Source organism: Pangasianodon hypophthalmus, chromosome 9, assembly GCF_027358585.1.
Source record: "Pangasianodon hypophthalmus isolate fPanHyp1 chromosome 9, fPanHyp1.pri, whole genome shotgun sequence".
NCBI lineage: Eukaryota > Metazoa > Chordata > Actinopteri > Siluriformes > Pangasiidae > Pangasianodon > Pangasianodon hypophthalmus.
The window spans coordinates 25,246,382-25,269,057 of record NC_069718.1 but is presented as its reverse complement, the minus strand read 5'-3'; the positions used below and the strand labels follow the sequence as shown (position 1 = coordinate 25,269,057).

Here is a 22,676-nt window from a genome sequence, read left to right as displayed (position 1 = left end):
TGTTATTTTGTTAATTGGAGAGTTCTTGCAATATTATCAGTCATAGCTAGGCAAAGATGGACAAACACCTGTCATAACATCGCATAATAATTTTGTCGCGTTATAAGACGTAGGGCTGGGAGTCGATCACAGAAAGAATCGATTCCTCAAGTCAATGCATTTGGGACTCGGGTGTCGACTCCAAAGCTTTGGACTCGATTCCACACGGTGGTTTTTGTAATTGTGTAGTTTTTCCGCACTCTCTCGCCCACCCCGACACAGTCCATAACAATAGCAGTATGTGCTGAAATCTCTTTCCTTATGTCTTTTGGAATCGATAAACTGAGTGTGTGAATCGACTCTTCACTTGGAATCAGTATCGGAATCGACTCAGTATCGGACTAAATCGAACATCGAGCCGAATGGAAGCCGAAGAGAACCGAGTGAGCGCTGTGGAGTCACGTGACAGTCACGTGACAGTCACGGTCGTCATTTCAAGATGGCTCCTCTGGCAGAAGAACACTTCAGCTCACTACAGCTCTTGTTAAAGGTATTCATTCCACATACAGTATTCAGAGTGATGTTTAAGAGCAGGAACAGAACTGCTGAGTCTTCTGCAGGTGCTGTGAGCTCGCAGACTGATGTTAGGAGCATATTACTGACATATACACTGCGAGATACATCTCAAAGCCGCTCAAATACAGGATGTGTTTTATCCACTGTCTCTCTCTCTCTCTCTCTCTCTCTCTCTATCTATCTATCTATCTGTCATTCTGTTTCTCTCTCTCTCTCTCTCTCTATCTATCTATCTATCTATCTATCTATCTATCTGTCATTCTGTTTCTCTCTCTCTCTATCTATCTATCTATCTATCTATCTATCTATCTATCTGTTTGTCTCTCTCTATCTCTCTCCCTGTCATTCTGTTTCTCTCTCTCTCTCTCCCTCTCTCTCTCTCTATCTATCTATCTGTTCCCCCCTCTCTGTTTGTTTTTCTCTCTCATTCTGTTTCTATCTATCTATCTATCTATCTATCTGTTTCCCTCTCTCTCCCTCTGTCATTCTGTTTCTCTCTCTCTATCTGTTTCTCTCTCTCTCTATCTGTCTGTTCCCCCCTCTCTCTCTGTCTCTGTTTTTCTCTCTCTCTCGCTCTCCCTCTGTCATTCTGTATCTATCTATCTATCTATCTATCTGTTCCCCCTCTCTGTCTCTGTTTTTCTCTCTCTCATTCTGTTTCTATCTATCTATCTATCTATCTATCTATCTATCTGTTTCCCTCTCTCTCTATCTCTCTCCCTCTGTCATTCTGTTTCTCTCTCTCTATCTGTTTCTCTCTCTCTCTCTCTCTCTCTGTCTGTTCCCCCTCTCTGTCTCTGTTTTTCTCTCTCTATCTCTCTCCCTTTGTCATTCTGTTTCTCTCTCTCTCTGTTTGTTTCTCTGTCTCTCTCTTTTTGTCTGTCTGTCTGTCTCTCTGTCTGTTTCTCTCTCTCTGTGTCTGTTTCTCTCTGTCTGTTTGTTTCTCTCTCTCTCTCTCTCTCTCTTTCAGTTCAATTCAAATGAGCTTTATTGGCATGACTGTGTAACATCACAATGTTGCCAGAGCAATAAATACATTATACAGACATACAGATAAATAAAATCTAGGGGAAACACATATACATGTCCATATTATACATGTAGGTTAAAAATAAATAGATAAATGAATACAGAGAGCAGTTATAGATGGAAATGAGGGATCAGCCTTTTTCTCTCGTTTGATGGCAGGAGGCTACATACTGCACTGCCAGGTGGATCCACTTTTCCTTTTCTCCCAGAATATAACAGAGTTTGTCTAAGTTTGCTGGAATTCAGGTGAGACTAGAGTTATTTGGTTGAAATACGCATCTCTAATGTTTTGATATTTGCTGCACTCGGTGAGGAAGCGTAGCTCGTCCTCTATGGCTCCATCTGTGCAGTGAGAACACAGTCTGAGCTTTCTGGCTCTCTGACCACAGTCTTTCATTTTGATTAAGTAAGGTACCAATTTATAATCAGATTTTATACTGTGGAAGTAAGTTAATTTCTTTAATTGAGCTACTTTGTGCTGCCAATCATGAATGTATTCTTCCTGGGTTATTTTTTCTGTTTCTTTAATTTTTGAGTACTTAAACTGTTGAATTGAGTTGATGTTTTTCTACTAAACAGTGCATGGGGTCGCTCTCTGGGTGTTTTCTCCTGTAAGTGGAAGTACTGTGATGGTAGCTATCTGTCGGCGTGTCTGAAAGATGGAACCAGAACTTCGCTGTTCTCTTCTGGATTTCTGCTAGGAGGGGGAAAGGTCGCTGGGGCGGTTAGCTGGCTGGTCGCTGGGGCGGTTAGCTGGCTGGTCGCTGGGGCGGTTAGCTGGCTGTGTTTCTGGGTGATTAACTGGCTGTGGGTAGGCTGGAGACTAGTGGTGGTTTGGGTATTCTAACTGGTTGTTATAATAGGTGTGATTTGATTGTGGGACTGTTCGAGTGTCTCAGCTAGGGTGGTCAGCTGCTGTTTAAGACTCTGAATCAGGGCTTCTTTCTGCTCCAGCTTGTCCATAAGTTGACACATTTCTTCTCTGAGGGATTGTGTGAGAAATTTCAGCTAAAAAATTTCAGTTCATCAAACTCCATTTCAGATTTCACGAGACTAGCTTCTGGTCCCTGAATCATCACGGTGCCAGTGTTCTACAGGTTGATGTTAAATTTGGGAGTGATGTCCATGTACAGCTGTCTCATCGCTTTACTCCCAGCCATCTTCAGGTCTTTATTAGCTGAGAGCAGGGCTGTGTGCCAGGCGTTTGGCTGCTCTGTGTAGAACAGCAAGTCCGCTTTGATGATTTTTACCATTTAATATAGTAAAATCTGCTCTTAGGGTCTCACGGAAGTCTCTTAAAATTTTAGCTTTGTATTTTTTCTTGGCACTTTCAGTATTTATGTCCTCTGGGTAGCTGATAGCGAGGGTGCTAATGCTCCGTCCCTCAGAGTTTTTAAATGTAGCCATTTCCTAACTGTCACTAACTGTCACTGCTGTGATTCTGACAAGCAGCTAGTCGCTATTTCTGTTAGCAAAGAAAATAATAAAATCAGTGCCTACCTCCCTTTTTCAGAGTTTTCTTTTATATATACTTTTAAAAATTGTTTTTCTTCTCCTCTCCCAAGTTTCTCTTCTCTTCTTTTAGTTGGTATCTTGTAGTGGATCTGTGGTTGATGTCTCAGTTATTGGGTTAGCGTAGTATCACCTTTTTTTAGTTTATTTTGGACAAAATAAACTATTAAAAATTTCAGTATTTTTTTTTTTAAATAGTTGTCCAGTGTCCTCTGGTTGTTTAGTATTAAATTGACATGTTTCTTCTCTTTCTTCTCTACTTAAGACTAACAAAATTTAAAATTTTTAAGGAGCTCATGTTTTTGCTGCTGATCGCTCTCTCTCTCTCTCTCTCTCTCTCTCTATCTCTCTATCTCTGTCTGTCTGTATGTCAGGGCGAGTAGCATTGCAGCTTCACAGCTCCAGGGTTCGAGTTTGCCCTCAGGTTACTGTCTCCATGCATGTTTTGTGTCCATATGGGTTTCCTCCATGTTCTCCGGTTTCCTCCCACTGTCCAAAAACATGCCAGTAGTCGGATTGGCTAAGATAAATTGCCCCTAAGTGTGGCGTCCCACCAGCGTCCCATTCAGGGTGTACTCCCAGGATGGGCTCCAGATCCACCACGACCCTGAGCAGGAAGGAGTGAATGAGTATTTCAAGTCCATAATCATGCCATGTCTTCAATAGCAAGTATGAGAAACAGAAAAGCTGCGTTTGCTTTTTTCTGCTCTTTTATTCCAACCACACAAGATTTGGGTTTTGTTTTGTCTGCTTAATCTGTTTACTTCTAGTGTCACTTTGACAAATCAGTAATCGAGAAAGTAATGCACACAGCGTTCACGTTTATTATTCCAGCAACTGCTTAATCACTTCTCAATTCTTCTCAATCACTGCTCTTGATGTTTTAGGGATGCCAGCGAAGCTGGATTAAATAAATTAGTCCAAATGCACATGAAATCGAGTGGGAGTTTCACTCAGTTTCAGTAAATCTGTTGCCTGGGATAGAAAGAAATCAGCCCGAGCCTCTACCTTGTTCCGTTTGGTGTAGTTTTACTTACGAATGTTCGTGGTGCTGTTGTTCTTGGTTCCACAAAAGTCAAAATTAATCCAATTTAAACAGTAAATAAGACAGTATGGATGCTACATTTACTTGTTTTTATGTATTTTCTCCTTAAAGGAGAGTGCGAGCTTAGCTTTGCTAGCCCATAAAATAAATCAACACATTTATTTGATCTTAGAAGTCTTAGAGAGTTGAAATAAAATCATACAAATTACAACAAAGATGTTGATCAGGGTTATGTTGGGAAACATCTGATTATTTAGAAAGTGCTAGAAATTTGCCTGAATTTCAGGAGTCCTGTGCGAGGGGTCAGGCCGTGTGTGTGTGTGTGTGTGTGTGTGTGTGTGTTCAGCTGCACATTATGGATTCATTCTTCTGCTTGCAGTCATGTCTTCAGTCCTAAAGTTGTTCTCCATAGTGTTTTTGTTCACTCCTTTTCTGATAGTGCGGCCGTACCTTCTCCCTCTACTACATTTTGTTTTATTAAATGTGCATATACTGGCCAAACAAATAAGACTGTTATGTTTTTAGGCTCCATCCAAAGATGTTGTGCGACAAATTTGCATGGACAGTTTCCCGTCGCGAGCGCACGAGTCCCAGAGTCTGGTAGACAGCACTGCTCGAGCCCTGTCTGTGTCCAGCAGCGAGGCCATGCAGGTGCGTCCTCTGCGATTTATTCATTTACAGCAGTAAACATTTAAAAATCCATCTCTGTTAGGAACAAAGATTGCTCATGCGCGTCTCTCTTTCTCAGGTGCTGACAGCATTTCATTTGCTTTCGCGTCATGTGGTGTTCCGCAATTTTACAGCACCAGAACAAATCCAGTCTATTTTCCCAGCCACATTCCACTCAAACCTCAAGAATCTCCTCACTAAGATCCTGCTGGAACAAAGGTGACTGTAAAGCTGCTGTTTATTCGTTAGCAGTAACGCATCCTTCAGTGTCTGATTCTCTGTGTATCGTTACTTCAGCAGTGATCATTTCTTTTACTGTGTCATTTTTTTTTTTTTTTTAGTGTGACATGGAGAAATGAGGCTTTGTCCAGTCAGAGTGAGTATCTTCTGAGCTCCTGGATTCTGTATCTCATCCATTTGATTCGTACTGAATATTACACGAGACTTTGCGGTTATACGAAAATAATCCACACCAGGGTGGTGTGATGCGGCACAACGCCAAGCGGAGTGCCGTTAACACCCCGAAGTGGATTATTTTCTTATAACTGTGCAGTCTGTCGTCTGTTATTCCACTTACACTAAAGCACTTTGGCAATGATTATAATGTTCAATTTATTAATGAACGAAACATCGCTTATTTTAACGGTTTATAGTTAGATTTAAAGATGTGGAACGTCCGAGACACAAGTTAGTTCCTGTTCTCACCTACGCTATAACCGTGATAAACAGACATACCCTCACCTGCATCTCTTTATTTCTTTTTCTCTTTCTCTTTCGCTCTTTCTCTCAAAAATGCAGCTTGTCATTGTTTTAGTGAGAAACCAGAAAGAGTAAACTCCTGTCCTGGAAAAGTTTGCAAAGCATCATGACTGTTACAAAGTGCTGACACTGGAGACTCCTTCCATAAATGTTAAATACACGTCTACTAACAAAAAAAAAAAAACCTCACCACATCACAATTATACAGTATGGTTTACTTTGTTAAACAACACCACATTTTTAAACCATATATTATTAAAAATGTATGAGCTGTTACTATAGAAACAATAACGTATTAGTTATTACTATTAATTATATATTAATTAATATATAGCGCATTAATATTAACCTGTTGCACACCTTACAGCCGTAACTACTATCTGACCCGTGTAAAAATAACGCACACCTTCTGACCAATCAGATTCGAGAATTCAACCACGCTATAGCCGAAGTTGTTTTATTGCACCATGTAACTCCATCAGTTCCTGTGTGTGTTTGTGCTGCAGTCTCTTTGCCACAGCTTGTAGACTTGGAGTGGAGGGTGGACATGAAGACCGCGTCTGACTCTGTGAGCCGCATGGCTGTGCCTACCTGTATCCTGCACATGAAGGTATGATGGACTGAGCGATAAAATCAGGTCCTACATATACATATACATATACATAGACACATAGCTCTGAGACACATCACTAAGCACTAGAGAGGGAAAAAAACAACGATCTGCTTTGTGTACAGATCCAAGATGGTGGCAACGTGAGCAGCAGCAGCACAAGCGAGTCTTCAGTCACTGTGGAACTGAGCAAAGAAACACTGGACACGATGCTAGACGGCCTGGGACGCATCCGAGACCAGCTCTCCGCTGTGGCCGGGAAATAGGACCGATCTGAAATAGTGTCATTAACAGCTCATTTACATTTACACAAATGTACACAGCTACACAGCTCACACACTCGGAGGACTGAAAAAATTCTGGGTATGAATTGAGACACATGCTAGAGTCTTTGTAACAGTGTGTAACAGTCAGCATCCCAAGCAGTTGGATTTATACATTTAAAGATGAACATGTACTCTGCAGTTTTGAATATTGAATGCAGTTTTTTTACTTCAATTAAATCTTAGATTTCTCTCATATATTAATTGTGAGATTGAGCTCATAATCCACAGCCATTTCTTCCCCTCTTTACCGAAGGTGCCAATAATTCTGGAGCTGACTGTCTGTTTTTAACCTGGACATTTATGTAAATACATTAAAAGCAGTGAATTTGGGAGAAATTGATTCATTACATCCTTTTTTCTTTTTCTGATGGAAGTGTGAAGCCAGAGCACGGAATGCAATTGAGCTACAGTTGGGGGAAAAACATGGACGCCTCCATGATTGTCTTTTGTTAGCAATAAGCTAGCCAGGTCCTTAAAATAGTAAACTGTAGAGTCAGTGTTATAGATTTAACAACTGAATATGTCTGTATGTTGATTAATCTAAAGCAAATGCTTGAATACACAGTGTAACTCATTATAGTTAAAGTTAAGAAGTGCTGCAGTGTTTATTGCTGGTGCTGCGAGCGGCCATGTAGTTTTGGCGTCACCTACTGACCTTCTAGGACATCAGCTTGGAGTTCAGAAGACCATCCCGAGTTCCTGAGAAGGAAATCCAATTTGCGGAGGTGTTTTCTTTGGTTTTTCCAAGTTGGAGGTCAGGAATTACAAGTTATGATCTCTAGTCAAATTATTGTGCTAATGGCTGTGAAAAATAATCAGATTTGTTAAAGAAACTGGTAATGACTCATTCATGAGGGGAAACTGATGTGGTATAAACACTATTCCCAAGTCTCCAACTGCAGTTTATATTACTAGCCTCCAAATTATTCCTGACTTCCACTGCTTCTGCTACAAGCTTTAAAAAAAGCACATAATGAAGAGCTAATGAGTGAACAACAAAATGAGGAATTGTGATATGTAAAACTTGCATCCCGTAAATTAAGGTCAATAATCATTACATATTTGGAAACAAAGATGGCATTAACAAAACGCTTTTAACTATTATTGTTTTGTTTTTTTAACTTTTGAAAAATATCCTCTCGGTGTAAAGATTTCCATGGATTTGGGGAAGTTTAAATCAGTTCTAACATTTCGTCAGAACTGCACGGATAATAAAAAAAGACTTTGGACTAAACCAAGTGGATGTGAGTTTGAATCGCAGGATAGCCAGAAAGCCGCGGCTCTGCCCTTGAGCTTGAGAGAGATGCTAAACCTTATCTATAGGCTTGCATTGGATTTTGCCTCCAGTGTTAACCTACAGAGATCATTTCCACTCCACACACATCTCTGAGGTTAACGGTTCGTACACATGCCCTTGAGAACTGCAGTTGACTCAGCAGTGCAGCCACAATTCTGTGTAATGTTTGGTTAATGTTCAATTTTTAATTTTGATTAATATTCAATCTTGCATAGAAGACATGAGAGAAAGAAAATACGCTCTTCTTCAAATCTGTTTTTATTTATCAGGGCCTAAATAATATGGCTGATGTCTTTTCTTCTCAGCAGGATGTAGACACACACCTGCCCTCCAGAACACCAAACTGGCAAAAGTTCTGCTTTTTTATCGAGGTAGTCACACTTCTTGACGTTTAACTAATCTTCTGTGTTTCATTAGTAATGACCTGGCTGCTAATGACTCTCTTGTTTATTGTGAAAGTAGGAAGGGTGTACTTATTTTTGCCCACCTGAATGTTTATGAGTGTTGGTTTACTTTTTGGAAAAAATTACTACATATGGAAATCTGTTGTGTTGTTACCCGACATCGTTTGTTTATGGAAGTTGCTGAGGATCACACAATTGTTACTTAGGCCCTGATAAATAAAAACGTACAACTGAAGGAGGGTGTACTTTCTTTTTCCCCATGACTGTACATTGCTGTCTAAAAAGACTATTATTTCTCATTTTACTTAAAATACTTATTTAAATCTCCTGCTGCACTTTACATCGAGGACACCCTTCATAACATGTTTCAACTGGAAAGGTCTGATATTAAATAAACTCCATTAGACTGGAAATATTTCCATCTTTAAATTTTACACTTCAAAATATTCATAACCACATGAACATAATGTGCACATATGACTTTTTTTTTTTTTTTTTTTTTTTACACTATACATGATCTATTGCAATAACATCCAAAGAGCAATTTACACATTTTATTTAGCAGTACAGTTACATACAGTATTTTTATACAAATTACATGTACAGAAGTTGATTGTAATTAAAAATATATAAAACTTAGGAGTAATATTACATTTGCAATATATTACAGTGTCAAATATTTAGTTTGAATTAAAGCATTTTGACCCATCCTTTCATTAAAAAAAATCACTATTTCATGACCTCTCTGCCACATTTGCAGAACATCAGCAGTGAAACACTGCTTTTAATTGCTCTTCTCACTGTATGTTCCTGTGTGAGGAACAATCTTTCTGCAGCTCCACTCCACCTGCTCCACTCTATAAACCGTAAGAAGGCATTAAAAAAATCCAGCTTTACCCCAGAGGGTATCAGCTTGGTGACACTAAGCTACGGATCGGGAAGCTTTACACCCATCCAGCCCATCAAATGTTCTCAGTTAAAACAACATCTTGTTGATCATAATAGAATTGAACGATTTAAAGAAAGAGCTAGTCTCTGTTATTGCACTAGGGATCAAAATAAAACCATAAACCCAGAGCGGAAAAATCAGCTACTAACATAAAACCCATCATTTTTGCTTTCGTGTAATGAACTGCAGTCTGTTCATCTGTTTTATACGTGATATTTGTTCTATCCTTTTGTGCACTCAGAATGCACCTTTCAGATAAATGCTGATAAATTAACACATTTAAAGTGAAGTTATTGATGTGCGAACATTGTTTAGATTTTACTCTCTGATTCCGAGTTACAAGCTTCAAGTTTTTGTTTTAACCAAAATTACTTGGTCTCGCTTCAGGGTCCCTGGAGGACCAGTGGTTAGGCCACAGCACTCTCATTACTGCGGCCCGGGCTCGAGTCCCAGCCAGGGAACCAGCCCCAGCTGCTGGTGTTGTGTGCAACAGCGTGCTCTCAGTGCCGGTTCCAAGCCCGGATTGCGTCAGGAAGGGCATCCGGCGTAAAAACTGCGCCAAATCAAATACGGGGACCGAAGATCCGCTGTGGCGACCCCTAACGAGAGCAGCCAAAAGAACAACAACTGGGTCTCGCTTCATTTGTTCTCCAGTTCTCAGTATTTCTAATGATTTTTTTCATTGTGTGGGCAGTGTATATACAGTATGTATACAGTCTTTGCAAACGTGCTGAGCAGAAAAGCATCACAAAACACAACACGCTGAACCTTTACATGGATGGTCTGCAAATCTGAAGCTGTAGTTTGCACAGACTCATCCAAACTGAATACTGAAAAAATATTGCTTGATCTTCTTCCAATCTACATATGTACTATATATACACACCTTTGGTCATTACATTTCACACTTCGTTCTGGTTTATCTTTTTTTCTGATCCGTTCAGCATGCTTCACTTTTCCAGTCTTGGTGCAGAAAGTATGCTGCAGTTTGTGTAGTTTAACTGGGACGCTGAGCATCACCTGTGCTCTGATGTATGACTGTAATCCCTTCCATGTCAATCTCCACTGAGTGCACGCTGAAATCACAGAGACCCTGTTAAAAAACAAAACAAAACACAGAGCCAAGATTACAAACAGTCTGCCAATTATTTAGAAGCTGAAGATTAACTTTAATCATTTATTTTACTGATCTGACAAATGCAGGACAAATAAAGATCTAGACTTTTAAGGCCTGATTCTTTAGTCTCTCTCTCTCTCCCTCTCCCTCTCCCTCTCCCTCCCCCTCCCTCCCTCCCTCCCTCCCTCACCTGTGTGCTGTTGAGGATCTGTCGTACGTTCTGCTCCTGCTGGGCGTGCTCTGTGAGTATGAACAGGAAGCCACCGCCTCCTGCCCCTGCCAGACTTTGCCCTAAGGCTATAGGTTGAAGGGCGTCCATCATGGTTCTCACTGCGGCTGGTTCACATCCTGGAGCCATCGCTTTCTTCTGCAGCCAGTAGCGGTTCATGCAGGCCCCTAGTTTGGTAAGAGATCCTGAGAACAACAGAGAGGAAACCCAGATGGAGAGACAGTGCATTAGAGACACTTGCAGTGTTCACTCATCTCAGGCATACCTTTTCCACAAAACATGTTCAAGACACATGTCTAAGAAACGTCTCTTTATTTATATTCGTGCTTTCTGTGTACACTCACCCTCGGTGCAGGCCCGTGCACACTCCTCAGCATTGCTCACCAGCTGCTCTGCGTTCTGTACGATCGACGGCAGACGACTGTACCAATTCCGCACCACATCCTACAAAACAAATATACGAGTTAGGAATAACAATACAAGCACGGTTCATGACACACACACACACACACACACACACTCCCATAAGGCAGTAATACACACTGGCTGGATGAAAGAGAGTCTTGTTCTGACCTGTAGCAGGTTGCGTGCCAGTCGTGTCTTGCCGGTGTAGATCAGCAGGAGACGCTGTTGCAGCGCAGTGAGGAAGCCTTGAGGAAGCACGAGCTGCTCCGCCTCCACTCTCAGGGGCAGGATGGGACGAGACCGCGCCACCTTCACTCCACCTACCAGCCCTCCTACCTGGTCCTGCCACCCTCCACCTACGGCACATTTCTTTAGTGTTTTAGTTATTTTACTAATATCTAATGTGTATACTAATTAATCATCATACATAATCATATATATTATAATTACAAAATATATACATACAGTACATACTCTGATTATTGCAATAGTTTTGAGAGAATATCATTGATCTCTTCCGCCTTAAAAAAAGATTGAAAGTGCATACAAACACAGGTTTTTAGGAAATTCATGTTCCGAATATGTTTAGAAGTACTCCACAACCCCAAATACATCCACTTATTCACCTGTAAGTCTAGCACATGGCAGGTTGACAGCAACATAGGTAAGCTAAGGCCTGATTTATGAGTGCACCCTGGTTATAGTGTGATGGCTGGAGCCCCACTGACCTGTGGTGAGTATCTGCTCCAGGTGTAGTACTGCGTGGATGAGAGAACTGGTGTCATAACTCCGGCCAGTGCATCTGTACACAGCTGCCAGAACCGCACCTGCCAGGATACTGCTTGTACCTGTACACACCACACACACACCATAAAGTTCACTTTATATCAGTACAACTGATCACCTAGGAATGTCTTACGTGAAATAATGTTACAACATGATCCAAAATCCAGTACCAAGAAATTCAACCGTAAACACAACTTTTTCAAAATACACTGTGCAATGTAAATATCAGTGTCACTGTTGTGATGACAAAGCAACACCACCCATAATGCAAATCCAGCATTCGGACTCCCGGATTCGTCACCATCATTAATCCACTGGCCCAACCACAGATTCTTTTTAAACAGCCTTCAGTATCAGACTGTTATGAAGCCTTGCTCCATTCCATGAACTTTATTTATGTCTCTAAACTTGCATTGTTTGCTTTAACGAAATGTGCTTAAATCTTGGCTTGTTAGTGCTAGCTTCTATGTCCAGGATTTTCTTTGCAGTCATTGTCGTGCAATTTAGCTTCTATTCTTCCCTATAGCTAAGGTCTAGTTATTATTAATTATATACTAATTATAGGCTTGTTTCTAGTTTAGACTTGGTTAATCTTATTGATTTGTACTTTTTTATATTCTTTAGTTTCATGTTTGTATCCTGCTTAGTTTTAGGTTCACTATTGTTTTGTACTTCCTCGTTCAGTTTTTTTTACATTCTTTGTTGTCAACACGTATTATCTTTCTTTTTGTGTTAGTCTCAATGACTCTTTAGACAGTGTTTGTCATTATTATACAACCCAAGTAACATCTGTTCAGTGTTATTACTTGTTTTTCCTGTACAGAAAAGGCACATTTAAATGCTTTTTTTTAATTTATTGAAATATTACGCATTTAATTGATCAGATATTTGAAATATCTTTAATAATAAGTATCACAAAAGCAGAATATTGTATTCGTTTTGATAAATGATGATATGAAAAAAGGTTTTGGGCCTGGGTTTTGACTCAGACATATGGGCCCAAATGTGTGTCCTGCTTAAAATCCTAAGTGAAGAATAATGTACAGTGTTGATTCTGTTACGTCCCAGACTGAAGCATGTAGTCTCACCAAGTCCTGAGCCATGAGGCAGCTGAGACCAGCTGTGCAGCTCCAGTCCTCCTCCCCAGCGCTGCAGCAACTGCTGCTCCAGGGACAGAGGAGACGTAAAACACACTACATCACTGCACACACACACCGCCTTTAACAGGGCACCTGCAACACACACACACACACACACACAAAAATGAAGCCTTTATGATACAGTTAAATCTCCTTTCCTTATTCATTAGAAATTGCAAAGTAGTTTTTAAACTGTGGCTGGAGAAGCAGAAGTATTGTTGATTTGGACGTTAGTCCTCACCAGGCGCATGGGGCTGGCAGTGGTCCTCCAGGTCAGTGAGGTCATTACACACAGTCTGTGTAGTCATGCTGCAATCTGGAGGGCCGCTGCGGCTCACCAACACCAGCCGGGGCTCTGGAATGCGACGCACTCGGGCTCCGATCGGTCGTTTTCCATCCACCTTCACAGACACGTTCACCACCACACCTCCATGCTCAAACGCAATCGGGGGAGTATCACTCCACCCACCTAGACAGAGTCATTTTGGTAAAATGGTTAAAGTGCACCTTCTACTTTACTTCTGATTCTTGTTTAAAAAACAAAAAAAGCAAATGCAGGAAAGTGTATCAATATAAAGAAATGGAACTATATATGATAAACTATAAAAAAGTATTACTTTGTTTACACTGTTTAATACTTCTAACATTATATACAGTATACAGGCTGCAAGCTGATATATTTCAAAATGACCTGGAGGAATGGGAATTGTGTGTGCAGGGCACAGTACTGCAGAAACTCACCAGAGAGGTCCAGTCGGGCTGGACACTCCACTTCCTGCCACTCTCCCATTGGCGGCATCTCGCCTTGACCAATGAGCACAAACTGGCGTGCAGACATCACCGCTTTCCTGAGAAGGATCTGTCCTGCACCCTCGTAGTGTCTGGCAGCTCTTACCAGCAGATCTGGTCTATAGGGGATGAAAATGTACACCATCAATGCAAATCCCCATAAACGATGACCTGCTCACATTCTGCACTCTAAACTCTCACCTGTTGAGCCAGCGGGCTCTCTGATTGGCCAGTTCCACGACACCAGCCTCCAGCTTGCCCTGCTCCAGCAGGCTGAAAGCAGAAGCCCAGGATGGATTAGCAGCCGGGCCACTCCTCAAACCCCCTTTCCCCTCGCCGGCCATGCAACCAAGAACATCAGCGATGCATGCCAAAGTACGTGCAGCTACACCCAGATCGGCAAGACTTCCTGAAGCCACTGAAACAGAATGAACAGAAAAAACAGACAAATGAACAGAAAGGCAGGAAGAGAGAGAGAGAGGGATGTACAAATGTATATGACAACACAGTACACAGCAATTTAAGGATTTATATGTGTGTCGTATATATGTCATGTATATGCATCTTGTGATAATTGCTCTATTCTGTGCATTTCACCTGATGTTTACATTTAGATTACAAGTTAGCACCAAGCTAACGGTAGTGAACCTTATCACAACCTTCCCAAAACCGCTGGAGCATGAAAACACTAACTAACTGAAATGTTACAATTAATCTAAACCAAAACTAACATATGCACTGAATATATACACATCCAATTCTAACATATACACTGAATCGCAACATAAGACAACATACGAAAACACACACACACACAAAATGAACTAAAAATGATTGGTCTGGACATCCAAGCTCTGCATATCATCATTATACACATTAACAAATCATAGTTGTCTGTGAGCTCGTGTACACAGAATAAGCCAGTTACAGTAGTGCTCTCCTCCAAGCATGTTCAGCTGTTCTATGACACTGTGCGATCAGTTCAACCAACGAAATTTTTCGTGTAATCAGTATATGTTACTTTATGTGGCACACATTAGTGCAGTATTTAATATATTTTAATGCTTATATTCTCATTCAGCGTGAGGAATAATAGCAGATCAGTGACTGTCCATCTTTTCCTCACCGGAGTCGAGTGTGCTCAGTAGTTCTATGTGTTTGCCTCCCAGCACTGCTGCTCTCATGCAGGGCAGAAGGTTGTGGGCTGCGTGGCTCTTCAATGCGTCCGCCGCTCTTCTCCGCCCTGCACTAAACAGCAGCTCCTCTCTCCACTGCAGTTCACGCTGCTGGTCAGTGAGAGACAGCACCTCCCTAAGAGAGAGTCTCCATGCTGATCTCCAGCTCTCTATACTCCCAGAGCCTCCCAGTAGGAAGCGCACGCCATCCAGCCCTACTGTACCTCCCTTTGGCATAAATGCCAAGAACAAGCGAGCGTCCAGCAGAGTCTGACGCGCTCCACTCGCTGCTCCCCACAGATCCTCTCGCCTGAGACAAAAACACACACAGACATATTTTAGGTGCAGTCAATTTCTCTGAGTTGATATGGAATCTCAGGGCTGTTTTCTGTCTCTTACTGTATTCCAGTGCTGCTAAAGAAGTGACTCCATGTTTGATTGAGGAATGAAGCAGCAACATCATCACTCTGGGCCTGTAGAGAGGTGAATATTAGAACACTACTTAAAACATGCAATGCAAAAATTTGACTACGTGTATCTTTGAAATGTGCAATTCACATCGTGGGAATCAACATTCTATTAATTATACATCTAATGCAGTTGCACTGTTTGAAAACCAGAGGTCCGAATCTGCGCAACCCATAGAGTTACAATATATAAAGAGCACACTGACAGATAGCTCCGGATCACAATGCCCGACACGCATTATATGTTATAGGGTTACATGACCACTTTATAACAGTTCATAACAGTTAAAAAGAGCTCTTCGTTAGCTTTTAAACAACATCAGCCCCATAGCCCTGTGATCTACAGTGCCTGAGAAAGAGGTCACGGAAAACGGGCATTTTAGCCGACTTTGGAGCTTTATTTTCCGTTAAAAAGCAACAGAGCTCATTATGTTTCAATCACTCATTTTGCACGAGTCCGAGACTGTGTTTAATCAATTTTCTTGGAAGAATTTATTTATTAAATTTGAAGATATGGTGAAACAGTAGCACAACTTGTTTACAATATTAAACCTCTGTTCGTAACAATTTTTGATTTATTTAGGTTTATGCTGACAAAATGCACATTGTTTTGCACCGTTTATATTTAAGAAATAAAAAGCAGCCTTTTCAGTCATAATTTTTCTTTCAAATTTCATTAAAATTTTATTCAGAATGTTCTGAGAATTGAACTGAATCGAATCATGAAGCCAGGCTAGTGAACTGTATCTAATCGTGTCCAGAGTGTATCGTTACCTCTTTACTATTTAATGCACATGGAGGACTTAAAAGGGAAGTTAATAACGCCATAGTGAGTTGGTTTGAAATCCAGGTCCATTACATGTTATGGTTCAAAAGCATCAAAGGAAGCAGCCTCGCTCTAGTTTTGCACAGAAAGACAACCAAAAGTTATCTACCTCCAAACTGTCATACGCCCCAAACACTGTAAACACAGTTAACTTCAGCTCTCCCACATTCACCCTGTGCCCCTGCACAATGATGTCGCTGGTCAGAGGCAGGTGCTGTAGTTGATCTGAAACCGTCTGATCCAGGCCGGAGAGGAGGCACCCAGAATTCACTTGAATTGGGCCCTGGAATATAAAATAAAAAAAAAAAAAAATCACAAACTCCTAATTACCTGCAACTGACTGTTAAATTATTACTTTTTAATATTACACCTAAATAAGCCCTGCTGAAACAGCGGGGAACCACCGAGTAACTGCCTTGGAGGGAGGGGGAGGGGTAAGCAGAATGAATTTTTAGCTTATAGATAATATAAACTTTAAGAATATATAAGATACACAGTTTAAACTATAGGTTCCTTAACACTAACTGATGTTCAAGTGCAAAGCTGAGCTCAGTAAGCAAAGTGCACCCTGGCTGACATTATGCTCCTTTATGGTGTTCAGTGATTCCCACTTTCAAATGTATCTAATGCTGCAATCCATTGTTTTTAGGAACTGGGGAAAAAAATCCACCCTCTGACATGGAACAGTCATTCAACTTGGAATTACCGGTCAGGAAATCTGGCAAAATCCACCTAGTCTGAGACATAAACACACCTGACGTTATAACAATATGGCGGTGCACATGCTCAGTGAATAGTAAACAGAAATCCCTTTGTATCATTTTCTACTTGATAAAACTTGATTTTACTTAATATGCATCGTTTGTGCTGTAAAGATGTTTATCTGCTTTGTAAGCTTAGATGTGCAACGTAATTCTGCTGATTTCAGCTCAAATTTACTAACGTAAATTTTCTTAACGTAAATAAAACCATTGTGAAAGATGCATTTCATGAGCACACAACCAAGATCTTACTCAACTGAAGTTTTATTTTTAGAAAATTCAGAGGCTAGCCATAAAATATGGCAATATGTTTTTCAAAGACGAAGCATTGAAACGTGTTTAGATTAGATTAGTGAAGTTTTTTTCCGAGTTCTGAGTGCATTGGATTGCAGTGCAAGTACTACTGTTTGATATTGGGATTGCTGTTGGTGAAATTTTGTACAGAACCACTGTCTTATATCCTAAGTAGAGCCACAGAAGGTCATCAGATTTCATCAGATAGCTAGTAAATGGTGTGAAAGGTTTTAAGCCGTCCTGACCTGTAAGTGGCAGTGTTGCACAACAGCCCCTGCTGCAACATGCACCTCTCCTTCCAGGACACTGTTAATTATCCTACTGTTCTCGCTCACACACTGCAACTCCTGCAGAGAGGGAGAGACGTAATAACAATTCAACATCAACATACTACTGAAACACAACGGTTTATGGATTCAGTAGTCCGGACAGACAGGCAAGCAAGCCGTGATTCAGAACGAAAGCTTAGGGTTTAGTTAACTTTTAGTTTCACTTTGGCTCACCTGTATGTGGGAAAGAATCTGTGTCTCTGATCCTGCCTCTGTCAGACGTACAATATGTTCCCTGCCTGACATTGTCAGATAATCATAGTGTCCGTCTGAAGCGTGTACTGCAAATACAGCGTGAATATATTCATCAAAACCAAAAGAAAATGACAGAAAGATAAAAAAAGGTAAGGTAAGGTAAGTGAAGTACCCAGAAAAAGGGGAACGCCTCTCAAAGTCCTCCAGAGCACAGAGCGAGCGCTCTTCACTGCCTCCCCCTGTGGACCCGAAGGTGAACTGCAACCTGCTCTCACTCCATTCACAAACTCAGCTTCGGTCAGGTCTGAGCAAAGGCACATCAGGATATCCAGAAAGAGAGAGATCTGCAGGGATGAGAGCCAATAAAAGAGAAAATGTATGGAGGGAACTAAAGAGAGACACAACACTGATGTGAAAGAGATGTGTACATCACAGGCGATTGCTTTAAGATAACACGGGTCTTAACATGATCGAGGTTTACGTAACATGGTTATACAAGTGTAAGTGAGCCTGTCTCATAGCTAGCACATTCTTTAGTTATTCCCAGGGTGAAATATAGGTAAGGAAACCCTCTCAGGCAAGGAAAAAGACGCCATTGCTGGGTCCTACATAAGACCGTTAAGGGTTCCCCTAGAGGGACAAAACCAAAGAACGCTTTAGAGATGTAGATATAACCTCCAGAAGTGTAAAAATGATAAATTAACACTGAAGCCTCAAGTCAAGGTTCCTAGTTCAAGGAGAACAGGTACAAACAAACATACAATATAACAGCAGTGTGAACAATATAATAATAAATCGTATCAGCACATCCCTGTGTGTATACCTGTAGAGGTAGTGCTCCGGAGTCCATGCCCAGGTAAGTGCAGCCGTCCAGCGGTGGAGTGACGTGAGTTTGTAAAAGTCTCTCAGATACAGAGCTGGAGAAATATACAGGCCCTGACACCTGCAACCCAACCCACCAGTTACCATAAAAACACTAAAACACACATACAACATTTCACTTCAATACTGTTCTAGTAATGTGATGATCAGATGGAATTTCATCAGTGATAGGATTATTGCGTTAAGAAGCTTGTACATTATATACAGTCAGGTCCATAAATATTGGGACAGTGACACAGTTTTGGTAATTTTGCCTCTGTATACCACCACAGTGGATTTGAAATGAAGCAGTCAAGATGTGACTGAAGCGTAGACTTTCAGCTTTAATTCAAGGGGTTTAACAAAATATTGCATTAACAGTTTAGGAATTACAGCCATTTTTTACAGAGTTCCTCCATTTTCACAGGCTCAAAAGTAATGGGACAATTGACTGATAAGCAGTTTCTGGCCTGTTTCCTCCTTATATCATGATAAATTAAGGAGATAAAAGGTCTGGAGCTGATTCCAAGTGTTGAATTTGCATTTGGTAGCTGTTCATGGGAACTCTCAATATGCCGTCCAAAGAGGTGTTGATGCAAGTGAAGGAGGCCATCATTAGGCTGAAAAACCAAAACAGACCTATCAGAAAGATAGCAGCAACTTTAGGAGGGCCAAATCAACAATTTGGTGCATTCTTAAAAAGAAGGAATGCACTGGCGAGCTCAGCAACACCAAAAGGCCTGGGAGACCACAGAAAACAACTAAAGTGGATGATTGCAGAATTCTTTTCTTATTGAAGAACAACCCCTTCACAACATCTAGCCAAGTCAGGAACACTCTGGAGGAGGTAGGCCTATCATTGTCAAAGTCTACAATCAAGAGCCACCTTCATGAATGTAAATACAGACGGTTTACCTCAAGATGCAAACCTCTGGTAACTCTCAAGAACACAAAGGCCAGATTAGACTTTGCTAAAAAACCTCTAAAAAAAGCCTGACCAGTTCTGATGCAAGATTAACTTGTACCAGAATGATGGGAAGAGAAAAGTATGGAGAAGGAAAGGAAGGGCTCATGATCCAAAGCATACCACATCATCCGTCAAACATGTGGAGGCAGTGTTATGGCATGGGCATGTTTGGCTGCCAATGGAACTGGGTCACTGGGGTTTATTGATAATGTGACTGTTGATAGAAGTAGCAGGATGAATTCTGAAGTGTACAGAGCTATACTTTCTGCTCAGATTCAGTCAAATGCTGCAAAACTGATAGGACAGCGCTTCACAGTACAGATGGATAACAACCCAAAACATACTGTGAAAGCAGCCCAAGAGCTTGGAAATTAAATGTTCTTAAATGGCCGAGTCAGTCACCTGACCTCAACCCAACTGAGCTGCTTTTCACTTACTGAAGACAAATCTGAAGGCAGACTGACCCACAAACAAGCAGCAACTGAAGATGGCTGCAGTAAAGACCTGGCAAATCATCTCCAGGGAGGAAACTCAGCATTTGGTGATGTCCATGGGGTCCAGACTTCAGGTAGTCATTGACTGCAAAGGATTTACCTCCAAGTAATAAAAATAATCCTAATATTTATGATTATATTAGTTTGTCCCATTACTTTTGAGCCTGTGAAAATGGAGGAACTCTGTAAAAAATGGCTGTAATTCCTAAACGGTTAATGCAATATTTTTGTTAAACCCCTTGAATTAAAGCTGAAAGTCTACGCTTCAGTCACATCTTGACTGCTTCATTTCAAATCCACTGTGGTGGTGTACAGAGGCAAAATTACCAAAACTGTGTCACTGTCCCAATATTTATGGACCTGACTGTACATGTGTGTATATATATATATATATATATATATATATATATATATATATATATATAATCTGAACTGGCCGTACCAGAGGAACTTTCCCATCAGGCAGTACAGCAGAGCGGATCCTCTCCTCTGAACCGCGGTAGATAACATCACGCACTCCACCCTGTTGATACAGAGCTAGTTTATAGGGTGCAGATCTCAACTTATTGAACCACAGCTGTATCCAACCTAAGAACTGTGTTTAGGGCTGGGCGCTATGATGATATAATATCCACACCATGATAAATTGTGCCGCAATACACCTTTATGAGATATTGTGGGTATCGTGTTATCCTGTTATAACAATTTTAATGTTTTTTTTTTTTTTTTTAATAATTACAAACTGAATCAAACTTGGAAGCAGCTGATAAATATTCACTATTTTTTTCACATATTTCCTCATTTTCAGTTTCAGTTTATTCTTTCTGCAGAATAAATTAAGTACAAAGAATCAAATTCAGATTTTAAGGCAACTTTTCCAGAAAAATCTTCAAGTATCAGCATACTTATATTGTGATGCTTATTGTGCATCATAGAAAATAATTTAAACATCATTATGATATTTTGGAAATATTTTTGTCATCTCGCTCTCCCATAATTGTGTTACTTTCATTGTTTACTGCTTCACCCAGAACTCACCTGTGTGTCTGTGAGGTAGACTCCATGGTTCACAGCAAAAGACATGTCACCAGGTAAGGACACAGCCCGCACACCAGTGAAGTCCTCCCACAGCACTGCTGCAGAGGCAGATACACAACATTTAAACACATGAGTAAGTTTTAAGTAGATGTGTGAGTTTCCCACACTCAGGTGATAATATTTTGCCCCATTAAAAAAAACACACGCATTTGATTTTTTTAAAATCTGAGAAAATAATGATTCAAATTTTGCTGTGACATGAGCAAAACTATAACCCACTTCATTACACCAGGCACGTCACGTATGTGAGAAATAAAGCCTTGATTTCCACGCTTTCTTGGAGTGGGGTAGTAAATATAATGGGCATGTATCAGTTCTGACTATCAGATTATTATAAACATTAAATACTTTTGTAATTTGTTACTATTACTTACTTACTTATTTGTTATTACTTAAAGCTTATTTGTTTAGTCAAGCTTCTTGTGCTTCTAGCTTTTCTCTTAGGTAAAGGAGCAGATCTGGAAGATTCATTTGATTAAACTGGGAGGTTTAGAAGCTCTCACCCTCCAACTCTCAGGCGTTCAGTCAGGTCTGCTGATGGTGGAATGGCGGGCTGCTTTATGTCCCAGAGCGCCCTCATGCCTGTTTTACCTTCTGGCTCTCCCTTTTCGATTCAATTCACTTTTATATGTATGGCGCTTTTAATAATGGACATTGTCACAAAGCAGCTTTACAGAAATATATAAATTCAGGATATAAATTTTAAACGTATGAATATATCCCTAATGAGCGAGCCGGAGGCGATGGTGGTGAGGAAAAACTCCCTGAGACGGCATGAGGAAGAAACCTTGAGAGGAACCAGACTCAAAAGGAAACCCATCCTCATCTTTGTGACACCGGATAGTGCGATTATAAATAACTCCCTTCTATAACTGTGTACTACATGGACAAAAAGTGCTTATTGTGTAACCACGAAAATTCATTATAGTTTTCACGTGAAGTCTATTGTGCTGAAGTTATCAACTGTTCACTGATGAAGACTTGAGTGCAAAATTGTTCGTGGGAATCAAAGCTATCGTAGCAACTTTAGTCCTAAGCCATCGTAGCAAAACTGTTCATATCACTTGCAGTCCAAAGCCGTCTTCATGGTTTTTAAATGGTACCATCCACAGTAATCTCATGTATCTTTAGACTGTCTGTGTGCCATCCTCAGCAGCAGCGAGTGATTCCAAGTGATGAGAACTTCAACCAGAAGTAGGGCATCAGGATGGATCAGGCAGGTCCGGAGAGCAGAAGCATAACCTTTTAGTTATCCTGTCATCATAGTCCTGCGGGAGTCCCTGATGTACCTCCTCTTTAACAACAATAGGACAAGAGCTTTTTCCTCCCTCTCTCTCTCTCTCTCTCTCTCTGTCTCTCTCTGGCTACATGTCTATCCTGCTACCTAATGAGATGCCGGTGATCCTGCTCCTTCCACCCTCTGGACCTGCCTGATCCATCCTGATGCTCGACTCTGTTTGTAGCTTCTTTCACCTGAGAGCTCTTAGCTGCTGCTGTGGATGATAACACACAGACACCCTAGTGGTCGTTGTGGATGGTCTCACTTGGATTTCCTAACGACTGCACTTACTGAAAAACAGTCTACGCTC

The 22,676-nt window shown here is 40.8% G+C and overlaps 2 protein-coding genes across 4 annotated transcripts in view; one reads left to right on the top strand and one right to left on the bottom strand.

Annotated features, from left to right (window-relative positions):
• Positions 1 to 397: 397 nt before the first annotated feature.
• commd9 (COMM domain containing 9) lies at positions 398 to 6,841 on the top strand. Its single transcript, XM_026919516.3, has 6 exons — positions 398 to 529; positions 4,667 to 4,792; positions 4,890 to 5,029; positions 5,152 to 5,186; positions 6,076 to 6,179; positions 6,305 to 6,841. Exons 1-6 carry the CDS (start codon positions 479 to 481, stop codon positions 6,443 to 6,445), a joined length of 597 nt encoding a protein of 198 aa, XP_026775317.1. The 5' UTR covers positions 398 to 478; the 3' UTR covers positions 6,446 to 6,841.
• Positions 6,842 to 8,442: 1,601 nt separating this feature from the next.
• The window catches only part of fcsk (fucose kinase), a 21,087-nt gene continuing 6,853 nt past the window's right edge, over positions 8,443 to 22,676 (bottom strand). For 2 of the 3 annotated variants that reach the window (XM_026919893.3, XM_053236906.1), the window contains 18 exons: positions 21,028 to 21,125; positions 20,432 to 20,512; positions 18,491 to 18,610; positions 17,840 to 18,011; positions 17,647 to 17,753; positions 17,389 to 17,490; positions 16,198 to 16,371; positions 15,195 to 15,268; positions 14,747 to 15,105; positions 13,822 to 14,038; positions 13,573 to 13,739; positions 13,073 to 13,300; positions 12,781 to 12,924; positions 11,635 to 11,754; positions 11,075 to 11,262; positions 10,846 to 10,945; positions 10,463 to 10,686; positions 8,443 to 10,248 (listed from right to left, as the gene is read on the bottom strand). In XM_026919893.3, coding sequence (XP_026775694.3) covers positions 10,153 to 10,248; positions 10,463 to 10,686; positions 10,846 to 10,945; positions 11,075 to 11,262; positions 11,635 to 11,754; positions 12,781 to 12,924; positions 13,073 to 13,300; positions 13,573 to 13,739; positions 13,822 to 14,038; positions 14,747 to 15,105; positions 15,195 to 15,268; positions 16,198 to 16,371; positions 17,389 to 17,490; positions 17,647 to 17,753; positions 17,840 to 18,011; positions 18,491 to 18,610; positions 20,432 to 20,512; positions 21,028 to 21,125 — 2,771 coding nt within the window. In that variant the 3' untranslated portion in view covers positions 8,443 to 10,152. The remainder of the gene's footprint in view (positions 10,249 to 10,462; positions 10,687 to 10,845; positions 10,946 to 11,074; positions 11,263 to 11,634; positions 11,755 to 12,780; positions 12,925 to 13,072; positions 13,301 to 13,572; positions 13,740 to 13,821; positions 14,039 to 14,746; positions 15,106 to 15,194; positions 15,269 to 16,197; positions 16,372 to 17,388; positions 17,491 to 17,646; positions 17,754 to 17,839; positions 18,012 to 18,490; positions 18,611 to 20,431; positions 20,513 to 21,027; positions 21,126 to 22,676) is intronic. The other variant, XR_004578829.2, reaches the window with a different exon arrangement.